The 13,568-nt window shown below is 37.2% G+C and overlaps 1 protein-coding gene across 1 annotated transcript in view; it reads left to right on the top strand.

The window, feature by feature from the left end:
- The window catches only part of mlt (tubulin folding cofactor E like protein mlt), a 166,428-nt gene that overhangs the window by 83,307 nt on the left and 69,553 nt on the right, over positions 1-13,568 (top strand). Inside the window, exon 3 of the mRNA XM_090390429.1 lies at positions 5,807-5,982. Within this exon, the coding sequence (XP_090246555.1) occupies positions 5,807-5,982 (176 nt within the window). The remainder of the gene's footprint in view (positions 1-5,806; positions 5,983-13,568) is intronic.

Here is a 13,568-nt window from a genome sequence, read left to right as displayed (position 1 = left end):
GATGTTAATTCCTTTCAGGAAGATTGGAATAGACAGTTTACTTGGATAAAGGAGTTGGGTTGTAGTTTTAATATCAATAAGTGTAAGATGTTGCATTTATTTTGGAGCTCAGAAATATAAGGCTGTGTACTATATCGATGGTGCCATACTGCAGGAAGTGAATGAGATTAGAAATTTAGCAGTGATGGTTGACAGTAGACTGACATTTACAGGGCATGTTGCTGGGTTACAAAGGCTACACATCATAGTGCTGCTATGATAAGAAGTACTCTAACATGTAAGGATAAGGAAGTGGTTGTGCCACTGTATATTAAAACACTTAAGGAAATGAACAATGTAGTTAAGGATATAAATTAAATTATACTTTAATAAATATTTTCTGATATTTCGGCAACGTCACGTTGCCATCTTCTAAAGGACCTTACAAAAAAAGGCACGTGCACATAGGCACTACAAACACAGTAACTGGGAATGAAGAGATGAAGCTATTGTTCTCCTAAAAGTGCTGATGGTGCCCTCTAGTGGGCTAAGTAGGTGTTCTTGGCCGTTGGGCTGAAGGTCTGCTGATGTAAGCCTCCCAAATTTGTGGCAGTCGCATACAACCAAATTTGTTGAAGTTTGGAGAATTTCTTAGGGCTGAGGCTGATTCCATACATAGTCTTTCGAATTTGTATTTGCTACGGTGTATTACTATAGCTTTCTTTCACCGTATTCTGTGGCGTGTATCCAGAGCATGGTCTGTAAGTCCAGAATGGCTGTACTTGTGAAACCGGATGTAGTCCTTGTGCTCAGAAATTCTGATATTCGCTGTCCTGCCTGTTTGGCCAAAGTAAGACAGTTTACAACTGCAAGGGACCTGGTATACACCAGGTAGGTCTAGGGGAAGTGGTTGGTCTTTAGTGGAGCAGATAAGGGATGCCAATTTTCTGTAAAGTTTGTAACAGGAGGTCAGGTCATGCTTTTTTAAGATTTTGGTAATCTTTTTTGAGGTACCTCGGATGTAGGGGAATGGTGATCAATTTAGAGTAATCCTTGTTGTGGAAGGGGGGGGATCTGCGGTTTTGGACTTTTGGGGGGGGAAGGCATTAGCTGAGAAAGTATTGAGGATGTGATTTAGTTCAGTGTTTAGGGCCAAGTCGTTTGAACAGATTAGTTTAGCCCTGTTGTATAGCGTTTTCACTACTCCATATTGTTGTGAGGGGGGATGGTGGGATAGTTGGTGAATGTATCTGCCTGTATGGGTGGGTTTTCGGGGGTGACTAATGTGTCTAGGAAAGGGAGGCTGTTTTTTTTTCCTCTTTTTCCAGGGTGAATTTGATTCTGGGGTGTTGGTTGTTTAAGTGTGTTAAGAAGGAGAGAAGTGTTTCAGAGCCATGTGGCCATATAGCGAACACATCATCAACGTAGCGAAGCCATATGGTTGGTTTTTGTGGGACAGAGGCTAAGGCTTTTTCTTCAAAGGTCTCCATAAAGAAATTGGCCAAGGGTGGAGAGAGTGTGAACCCATGGCTGTCCCCTCTATTTGTTTGTAGAATTTTCCGTGCCAAACGAAATAGCCCGAGTTCATTGTGAACTGAAATAAGGCTGAGATATCGGGAGAAAATTTAGCTTGGATTAGCTCTAAAGTTTCCTTGAGTGGGACATTTGTGAATAAAGAGGAGACATCAAAGCTGACCATTATGTCAGTGTGTTGGAGTGTAAGGTTTTCTATACTGGCTTTGAAATGGGCTGAGTTTTTTATGTGTGATGGGGTGTTGCCAGTATAGTGTGTGAGCTCTTTGGCCAAATGTTTAGCTAATTTGTATGTGGGGGAATCAATGCCATCCACTATGGGACATTAATGGCACATTTTCTTTATGTATTTTTGGGAGTCCGTAAATACGAAATATTTTCCGATATTTCGGCAACATCACGTTGCCATCTTCTAAAGGAACTTACAAAAAAAGGCACGTGCACGTAGGCACTACACTCCTTAACCAGAAGGACTACACGGGTAAGCTGAATGCTCTTCTATTAGATTGGGCTACTTACCTCCACATCAATTACAATCCCACCAACTCTCAAATTAGAAAACTTCACAGGCTCCTTAAGAGAGTCACTTCTTGGTCTGTAGATGTTACCAACAGATTAAAGCCATTTAACTCTATACCACCCCCCCCCCCGTATTTACGGACTCCCAAAAATACATAAAGAAAATGTGCGATTATGTCCCATAGTGGATGGCATTGATTCCCCCACATACAAATTAGCTAAACATTTGGCCAAAGAGCTCGCACACTATACTGGCAACACCCCATCACACATAAAAAAACTCAGCCCATTTCAAAGCCAGTATAGAAAACCTTACACTCCAACACACTGACATAATGGTAAGCTTTGACGTCTCCTCTTTATTCACAAATGTCCCACTCAAGGAAACTTTAGAGCTAATCCAAGCTGAATTTTCTCCCGATATCTCAGCCTTATTTCAGTTCACAATGAACTCAGGCTATTTCGTTTGGCAGGGAAAATTCTACAAACAAATAGAGGGGACAGCCATGGGTTCACCACTCTCCACACCCTTGGCCAATTTCTCTATGAGACCTTTGAAGAAAAAGCCTTAGCCTCTGCCCCACAAAAACCAACCATATGGCTTCGCTATGTTGATGATGCGTTCGCTATTTGGCCACATGGCTCTGAAACACTTCTCTCCTTCTTAACACACTTAAACAACCAACACCCTAGAATCAAATTCACTCTGGAAAAAGAGGAAAAAAACAGCCTCCCTTTCCTAGACACACTAGTCGCCCGCCAGCCTAATGGAACCTTGGTTTTCTCAGATGTTACTTGGTTTCTCAGTTTACAGAAAACTCACCCATACAGGCAGATACGTTCACCAACAATCCCACCATCCCCCCCTTACAACAATATGGAGTAGTGAAAATACTATACAACAGGGCTAAACTAATCTGTTCAAACGACTTGGCCCTAAACACTGAACTAAATCACATCCTCAACACTTTCTCAGCCAATGGCTACCCCCCCCCCCCAAAGTCTAAAACCACAGATCCCCTCCCCCCCTCCACAACAAGGATTACTCTAAATCGATCACCATTCCCCTTCATCCGAGGTACCTCAAAAAAGATTACCAAAATCTTAAAAAAGCATGACCTGACCTCCTGTTACAAACCTTACAGAAAATTGGCATCCCTTATCTGCTCCACTAAAGACCAACCACTTCCCCTAGACCTACCTGGTGTATGCCACGTCCCTTGCAGTTGTAAACCGTCTTACTTTGGCCAAACAGGCAGGACAGCGAATATCAGAATTTCTGAACACAAGGACTACATCTGGTTTCACAAGTACAGCCAGTCTGGACTTACAGACCATGCTCTGGATACACTCCATAGAATACGGTGGAAGAAAGCTACAGTAATACACTGAAGCAAATACAAATTCAAAAGACTATTTATGGAATCAGCCTCAGCCCTAAGAAATTCTCCAAACCTCAACAAATTTGGTTGTATGCAACTGCCACAAATTTGGGAGGCTTACATCAGCAGACCTTCAGCCCAACGGCCAAGAACACCTACTTAGCCCACTAGAGGGCACCATCAGCACTTTTAGGAGAACAATAGCTTCATCTCTTCATTCCCAGTTACTGTGTTTGTAGTGCCTATGTGCACGTGCCTTTTTTTGTAAGTTCCTTTAGAAGATGGCAAAGTGACATTGCCGAAATATCAGAAAATATTTATTAAAGTATAATTTAATTTATATCCTTAACTACGTTGTTCATTTCCTTAAGTGTTTTAATAATGCATAACCAACGTATAAGCATGTCTGAGTGCCACTGTATAAAGCACTGGGAAGACCACGTTTGGACTGTTGTCACAAATCTAGTCACCTGGTTTTCATTGTGATGTGGAGACATTGAAGGGGGATCCAAAGGTGAGTGGCTAAGATAATATCAGGATTTTGGACAGCTTGCTATGGAGAGAAGTTGAAAAAATGTGGATTGCAGAGTTTGGTGGATAGCAGGAAAAGTGGTGATATGATAGAGACATTTAAGCTAGTGAAAGGATTTTATAGATTAATCCAGATGAGATTATAAAAAGAGTAGAAGGTGAGAGGGGAGGAGACCAGAAGTCATCCCTGGAAGTTATGTAAAAGTGTGGAGAAGAGGGGTGCGAGGAGTATATTTTTTACAAGGCGAATTGTCATTGAATGGAACGTATTACCAAAATGTGTCGTTAATGCAAGGAGTGCTAAGGATTTTAAAATTCTATATGATAAATATGCTGTCGGTTGAATGAACCTCCCACAATGAGTCCACCGACTCGGTGGAGGATGTAATAATAATAATATTTATTAGATCAACAACCATTTTGACCATTTCCAAACCTTCCTGTTAAAAATATTTCTACAGCTGAATTAAAAACTCTGGTGGGCCTTTAACAAATTTTATTGTTAAAAGCTGATAAAGGAAATGCAATGGCTGCTCTTGATTCAGACTTGTAAAAGAATAAAATCAGGGATTTACTTAATGACATCAATACATATATAGGCAGCTGGAGAATGATCCCACATGGAGCACTCATAACAAACAAAGATCCTTTATTAAATAATTAATAAAAGATCTTTGCAATTGTCCTAAGGAGATGAAAGAATAAATGAGTTCAAAACATCCAGTCATTCCAAGTATAGATGATGTTCCTAAAATTCTTAAGGAAAGTGTTCTGCTCAGACCTGGATTCTAGGCATTTCCTGACACTCTGACACTATTACCTATACAAACATTTAGCTACTGTATTATCTCCCTATGTTGGAAAAACATCTTACATGAAAATTCTAAGGACTTCATGAAGGTAAAGGACATCAATTTGGATTTGACAGATAGCTAAGTGAGTTTAGACATTACAATTCTTTTTTTTTTTTTTTTTACTAATGTTCTAAGAGAAGACATGATACAATTATTAGGAGATATTTTCCCACCAGTTACCAACACGCTGTTAAGCATTGTCTTGGGCAATACATTCTCTAAGTTGGAAGACATTTACTATGAACATACGAAATTCCTATTCATGGGAGTGTCAATTTCTCTGCATGTATCAAATATGTTCATAGAATTGTTTGAAAAGCATCATTTTTAACTGAAATAGCCATTCTTTATGTACAAATTTTAGTTATTTTATGAAATTTTAAATTGTTTAATTTTTACACTGTGATTGAGGCCTGAGTTTTATTTTACTAGTCTTGGTAATGCCTTTAATTTGTCATTGACAGGTTAAGGATTTGAATCCCATCCCACCATAACATGGATGCTGGTAAAAATTTATTCTTCTCTAAATAACTTTTGAATATGTGACCTATGCATGAAAGGTTTCAAGATCTGTAACACATCAGTGCTCTCTATGGATGTGTGTGTCAACAGACTAGATGGCAGATCATTTTCATCATCTTGTATGAAATCACCATCATGCATATCAGACTTGAAGTAGCATAAAATGAAATTTAGTCTCCATAGCAATGGAGACTAAACTCCAAACTATCATATGTAAGATAGATTATCTTACATATGTAAATATGCATCATGTGTAAATAAGATATTAGATAAACAGTAATAGTGTTTCAATCTTTCATATGTACAGTTGGCATAAAAAATAAATATAATTTTAAAAAATGGTATTATAATGTTTTGATTCAAAATTTAAATAATCCTTTTCAACCTAGTTGTGAATTATGCTGCAAACAAAATTCCTATAAGCAAATATAGATATATGAATAAGCATTAAAGGATTAATTCATGTATGTGAAATCTTTACTTTAGGTAAGTTTTATCATATCTGGGATGCCAAACTTGAGGTTTCTTAACCTCAGTCATAATGACTTAGAAGATGCAACCCCTACCGAAATGACAAAAGTTGAAAAGATTCAAAGCCTTGTGTTGAATCATACATATATGTCATGGCCAGTTGTGTGTAGTCTCCTTGATGCTATGCCAAAGTAAGTGTTCTGAAGCTGCTTAAGTAGAAATATAATCTCTTTAAAAAAAAAAGCTGAATGCGTAAATCTACCATATATTTGGTCAAAATCATTATATATAACATTTATATTATATATACAATTGGTGATTCAGTCTCTGATTTAGAAAATATAATTTGACTCTTCTGTGAATATCAGCATAGCCAGTATAATCCGAAAATTCAATGTAATTGTCCACTTATTTTTAGGTGTATTTTACAAATCTTAAGTTTGTTAAGTGGCATTCTTGATTTAGTGATATGATTGCCTTTTGTAAATATATTATTATTGTTATATAGGGATCTCCATGGAGAGAAGACTCATTGTGATCTTTACTAACCATTTTTCACACAGTACCTCTAACTTCACTGAAAAAGTTCATGTGACTACCTCTTGTACCTCATCCCATTCATTAACCACTCTTAAAGCTAAAATTCTGACACAAACATACACACAACCAAATCTGTACACAATAGTCCAGATAATGGTTGTATCAAAGCCTTATAAAGAGAAATTATGACTTCTTTATCCTTATTTGTCATTGTTTTTCAACATCCAAGGAATTATTTTATGCTATTTTGTCCACTTACGAAATATGTCCTCTGAATTTCAATTCCTGTTTATTGTTATCCCTCCACAAAATTCCTAGTCTTGTCAATTTCTTGCACTACATTTCCATCAATTTAACATATGGCTTTGTAATCTAGTCATCCCAGAGTGTAGGCATAACCTTATTACTATATTGAACTGACAAATGTTATCCTTTGCCTCACTATTGTTGTGACCTGAATAAACTAAGAAATGTTTAACATGAATTATTCAGGACACAACTTTATTTAAACATGTTCAGAGAATGTGGCATATTGGCAATAGATTAGAAAGATAACTTTATGTATATAAATCAAAATTAAAGAGCGATAAATTGCACAAAAATGTATAAAGATGTTTGTAAGATCTAACCTATAATGCATGTGGGTCAGATATAGAAATTAATTAAAGCTGTTAATTCTATTTGAGAACCCCATTTCATGTATTATAAAGTAGCAAAGCCTGTGAGCCAGAGTTCAAGGGTCACCTTTAACCATCCTGTGTTACGCATACCAAAAAGGGGAGAAGGTAGTTATAGGAAAGAGAAACTAAAGCGCCTTCCAAGAAGAACGCAACATGTGCACGTGCGATGTAATAGAGGGAGCTGGACACCATGACATAAACCCATGTGACCGTGTTGGCAGGTATTGCGATAGCCGAGAAACACCGAAAAGAGAACGAAAACAAAAAGGCCAAGCAAACCCCACTCGTGGCTTTTTTTTGGGTTCCTGTTTCCTGACCTCTCTTGGACGTAGGGTCCACTCTGCTCCGACGGAGAAGTTCCTGGCTGGCCGTGGAAGGCATTGGTTTATCTGTCACAGCGTTTGAGAACGGCCTAGCTACCTCCTGAGACTAGGATAGCTGTGCGATGTTGTGCGACAGAGGAACCAAGCAGATGCCGTCCGTTCTGGCTATACTCCCGAGCCATATCCCCTTTCTCGCCGAGGTTCTAACCGTATAGTTGATCGAAGGTGATCAGACAAAAAGCAAAGTGAAGAAGTCTTGATGACCAGACAAGGCAAGAAGAAAGACATAGCTTCAATACAGAGACAGTAAAGTAGACTTTTGTATTGTGATTTCCAGTTAAGAAAGAGTGTGTTTCCCTAAGAAAGTTTGTGAAGTGGACTAATTTTATGGAACTTTAAGAACTATCTACAACTTGGCCCAGGCCCATTTGTCTGAGAATTATCTGCCTAACGAGGCCATGTTTATTCTGCAGGAATTAATAGTAAATGTGTAGAATGATATAACCAATGACCATGTGAATGTAAAAAGTGTGTTAGATGTTAATGAAATAATGTTAAGGTACTTATAATGGTGGTCTATGTAAGTTTATTTATATGTTTTGTATATTAGTATTGAACCAAGGATCTTACTTGAGAATAACTCAGCATAATTAGTAATAATGCTTACTTGTATGATTTCTCTATTTTATTAATCATGTTTCTTAGTACCTGCCTGACCTGTTGTTAATATATGAATTCAAACAGCTGCTCATAAAAATACTGACGAACTTAGCGGGAAGAAACCCACTTGTATGATTAAACAAAGCGAGCCACGACTGCATGCAAAAAATTAGTGTACTGAACATAAATTTTATTATAGTTTAATTATTGTGTATCATTCTGAGAGGAGCCATCCTGGGTAAGAGTCCCATCTATCCTCGGTATTGGCTGGCGCAGTTATAACATAAATTTTGTCAATGCTTATCGGGTGGACTCTTTTAGAATGATGTGTAAATGGTCACGTGCCACACAAGGACAAAGGCTAAGCACTAAGTAACCTACACATGGTTAAACTATAGAGAGGCCTATAGGACTGCTGCTTATAAAAAGAAAGGGGGAGATGTAAAGAAAGAACCGAATAAGTATAGTATAGTTCACCCACTGATTAGAGGTCCCTCGACACTTCTGCGCATGTCAGAAAAAGGAGAATCCATTCCGATAATAGGGTAATCAGTCTAGTAATAAGAAGAATAATAAACAAACTGAGTTTGTTTATTATTACAGATCGGAAAATTTAGCTTTTCTTTTACGAACATTGCTGTTTTTAAAGTGTAACTATTTTGCTTGTATAACAGTTGGGAAAATGTACGTGGAGTGTTAATAAAATTAAAAAAGGTATAGCATAAAACAAAAATGTAATTAAGTTTATTTTTAAGAAAGTTTTCTATAAAATAAAAATAATTATACAGAAAAACAGAAATTATTTCAAATGAACTTAGATATTCTAAACTTACAGTTGAGAGAACTGAGACACTTTAATGTCCTAAACTGATGAATTATTTATGACTTGTTGTGACTCTCAATAGCATGCAAAAAAAATGTTGGAAAAAATACCATTGTCAAATTCTTTTAATCTTCAGAGTCATCTGAATCGGTGTCCGAATTGCCATCACTTTCACTTAAACTGATCACCAAAGATTCGCACAATTCTTCGATAATTCCGTCTCTATCCCAATAGATATTTTCCAATGAGGTGACATGAGAGCAATATTTTCCCCACTTTTGAACTGTAATACTTTCAATCGCCTGTTCTGAAAGCTTAAAAAGTTTCGACATGTCAATATCCCCAGTTACGTTGCGATGGTGAATGAAACTTTCCACTTCTGCCTCAACATACTCAATAGCATTAATATCGCAATGAAATTAATATCGCATTAATACCTCAAAGCTAGAAATCCAAGCTCTTTGAGCATTGTGTCGAATTTAAATAGTTTAGTTGTGGGCGAGTTTCTTTTGACCAAATTAAGCAATTCAATTTTTCGCATATCTGGGGAATGAGAAATGTTATTTGCAGAGAGCCAATCCATAAGAACTTGCTTCTTATTAGACCAATTTAGAACTTTGTTTAATCGAATAGAGTGATATGAAGCGTTATCAATTATAACAACAGCATTTTTAGGAAGGTTTGGAATCAGTTTTTCTTCTGCCCACTTTTCGAAGATTGTAGAATTCATTTGCCAATGGTAATCTCCAATAGTTGAATTGGCTTTGTATAGTAAATTTGAATTCGCTAAAAAACCCATTTCTCCACCTGCACACAAAATTATTATACGCCACGAGGCATTTCCGGTTTGTAGCACTCCACATTCTTCTTTAGACTGCCAACATTTTCCATAAGTTAAATTACTATCAATCCAAGTTTCATCTTGATACACAATCAGTCTTTTCTCCTCCCTGAAATGTCTTATTGCTCTCAAATACTGCATTCTTCATAAAACAATGTCACTTCGCTCTATGATAAGTTTCCTTTTATTCTGGGACTTTTTAAAGCAAAATCCGATTCATGAAGTATTTTCCTTAAAGTTTCTCTTTTCCAAAGAAAATTAATTTTTTCTTTAAGCACAGGAATCAATTTCGGAACAGTTGGCACTCTTTTCTCGACCACGTAAAAATCGTGAATAGTTTTTCTTATAACGTCTACATCAAAATCATTCAAAGCTATGGTTTCGATGGTTTTCTTTCTCTGCCACTTTTTTTTAGGAGATTTAATTTGATTCCCTACGAATTCTTTTAACAGTCGACCCTGATACGCCCGCAATTGCACTTGCACGTTTTATGACTTGAGAAAGGGGAACAAGAAGACGGCCTTCTGACGATTCTTTTTCGCAGAATGTCAGCACATTATTCAATATTCTTTTGCAAGAGCTACTGAAACATGTAACAATAGAACTTGTTGACTGTACTGGATCCATCATACAAATTAATAATAAAAAAATAATGCAAAAAAGGAACAACAAAAATCAAGCTAGTACTAGTACAGTGACAGACAAGAAAGCACGTGATTTCGCATGTTGGCGACCAATTCGTATATCCTTCATTTCTTTCTCCCCTTCAGCATGAATCGACTATTCTTGGCACCAAGAAGGGATCTATAAATGGTGGGTGAATTATGTCTTAAAATTGAAGGTTATATACGGGAATAAGAGATAAGTTTAAAGGAAGTAATAAGGTTAAGCAGCATATAAGAACAAAATAATAGAAAAAACTACGTAACACTATCAATCTATTTAAATCACTCCACAGAATCTCTACATTCCCATTATTCAGTTTATCATCATACCTTCTCTTCAAATCATTCTCGATATAGAAGAGCCTCTGCTGTAACTCAGTCGAGGAATCATTATCTAGTCTTTTTCAACTAAAAGTGAGTTATCCAGTCTCATATGGAGGTAGAGGGGTTTTTTCACCTGGAAACTTAGGTTTTTCATCCCTCAGAACAAGCAAACTGGCCCCCATGAACACATGAATCTACAGTCATAAAATACATACTTAATCTGTCATTAGGAGGACTCAACTTATATTAAGGGACAGAGGAGAGGAAAGAGGAGAACCGCATACAAAATAAATTCCTGATATCATTAATGGATGAATCAAACAGCAGTGGTCTTAACTGCAGAGGCCTGTGTCACATCACTGGTCATCTGCTTTCTCCTTAATTCTATTCTACCATATAATTTGTCTATCAGCTGCTCTCTTATCCATATACCTAGCTTCATGTCCTTTTTAAATGAAGGTGGGTTATCTGGTTTCATATGAAGGTACAGGCTTTTGATTCTCAACACTCGAATTTTCATCTTGCAAAATTGGCAAACTGGTCAGAAGAGTACAGGCAATTAACAATTAGACATAATGCACAGACATCACAATCTTAGGTGCTTTGGCTCTGTAATTCCAAACAGCAAAAAACTTCATAACCATTCGTCCCCATTTGCTTTCATTCACATGATAGAATTCTGTGCAGTATCTTATTATCCTGTCAGTAATAGAGCTGGTCTGGCTAGATAAATTTTTTATGATATTCAGTATTTATGAGCGCTCAACAAAAGGTCAACCATTCAGTATTTGTAATGTTTACTATAAATTTAGTATATTTTGCATTTTTGTTTAATTAAAACAAGTTTAAGTACTTAAATTTTACTTTGCCATAGTATACAAAATGTAGAGAAGTATATGACTGTATATAGAAATTTGAAGTTCAGAGGACGTATCGCAAAGACAACCCAGGGAATTGCTGTAATATTGATGGCCATTTACCAGATAAAAGGGTGGTGGTTCCATTGTATAAAGCCCTGATCATACCATCTGGACTGCTGTGCTCAAATCTGGTTATTGGATTTGAAATTACCTTAGAGAGGATGCAGCAATAGATAACGAAAACTATATAAAGGGGATTTGCCATTAGGTGGTGTATTGTGTGTGTAGAGTGGTGATTTATTTATTTATTAGTGGATTTATGGGGTCGCTTAAGGGTCAAAGCGAAATGGCTGGGAGGAGACCTCCACATTGCCTTTCAGGAATGTGGAGAACTGACTGGGGATTCTGACCTAATGCCAATCCTCGCCTTCACGTGGTTCGCCCTGTTAGGAGGAATCTACTGGGTACTGAACGAATGAGAATGGATTGGCAATTTGGAACTTAGCCGACCAAATTGTATTCTTTATTGGCTTAAACCACAAATGCATATGATGGTACAACATAATGAGATTTCATGCTGGCTGGGGCGACTAACAAGGTCCCCTGCTGTTTTCGTCAGAGAACCAGGGTAAACAGTGAAAAGTCAGCTACTGGAACAAGCTCCAGCTCTACATCTAGAAGAATAATAAATACTACAACAGAAGAACTGAAGATAGGAGAACCGTCAATATAAGGAGTATTAATGGAAAGGCAATCGAACTTGCAAAAGAATTGGAAAAATACCACGTGGACATAATTGGCATTACTGAGACAAAGAAGACAAAAACAGGGGAGATCTTACTAAATAATAAGTATAAGATATCATTTTCAGGCAATAATGATTAAGGAAAGGAAGGAGTAGTAATAGCTTTCAACACCGAACGCGAAGATAAACATCTTGATTGGAATCTTCCAATCAAAAAAGGATTCTTGATTGGAAGGCAGTTTCAAGAGTGTTATGAGAGCAAACTTTAAAATTAGGGATATGGACAATGAAACTTATTTGTGCCTATGGTCCCACAGAAGGTTCTTCCAAGGAAGAAGTGGAGAAATTTTTTGAGTCATTAGAACAGGCAGCTGACATAAAGAAAATGGAAAAAGTGGTACTTCTTGAATATCTGAACAGCAGAGTAGGAAATGAATCCTGCCAGGCATATAGGAAAATTTCGAGGAGAAGGGCAAAGCTGCTAATAATGGTAGGTATTTGCGGGACTTTTGCTCAGGACGTGAACTAGTCATTACTAACGCCATGTTTCAACATAAAGATCTGTGTGTTGAGGCTTAAGTGCTGTAAGGACATCATGTTTAATGGAATATTTACAGCATTAGGAAAGGATTAAAACTAATTTTAATGCTTCCAATATTACGTCTGTCACTGAGACATCTTCAGGGATTACAAATAACTTTTGTAATACATACTCAAATACAACACAATACTAATTAAAACACATGGGTGACTCTGAAGTCCTATCTAGATGGTGTGCCCTCTGTGGGTGTTTGAAGCCCCAGTTGGTTCTCCACATTCCTGATAATGTTTCCCAAATTTTGGGAAGTTTTGTGCAACCGTATTTATTTAAATTCGGTTGATTGATGAGTGCTGCCGCAGATTCTAAAGGCAGTCTTTCTTTTTTGAATTTACTATGGTAGGGCATGGTTTTTTCTCCAAGAGATAGTATGGGTTGTATTCAAAACATGGTCTGCAAGGCCAGATTGACCATAGTCATGATTGCAAATGTATGATTTGTGTTCTAAACAGATGGTTGCTGATCTACCTGTCTTTCTGAAGTAAGCACGGCTTAAACGCTGTGTGAAGATTGTACTTTTTTAGGGACCTGGGTATTTTTTCTGATGTGCCACGGATGTAGGGTATGATGATAGCATTTCTGTAATAAATCCTTCTGAAGAGATGGCGGTGGTGGGGGAGATATTGATTATTGTTTTAATTGTGTAATTGCTGTAGCCATTGGAAAGGAAAGTGTTGTGTATATGGTTGAGTTTGGTTGAAAGGGAGCTTCCACTGGG

Source organism: Typopeltis vanoorti, chromosome 3, assembly GCF_054136105.1.
Source record: "Typopeltis vanoorti isolate ZY-2024b chromosome 3, IOZ_Tvanoo_1.0, whole genome shotgun sequence".
Taxonomy (NCBI): Eukaryota; Metazoa; Arthropoda; class Arachnida; order Uropygi; family Thelyphonidae; genus Typopeltis; species Typopeltis vanoorti.
This window is presented reverse-complemented; position numbering and strand designations above follow the sequence as displayed.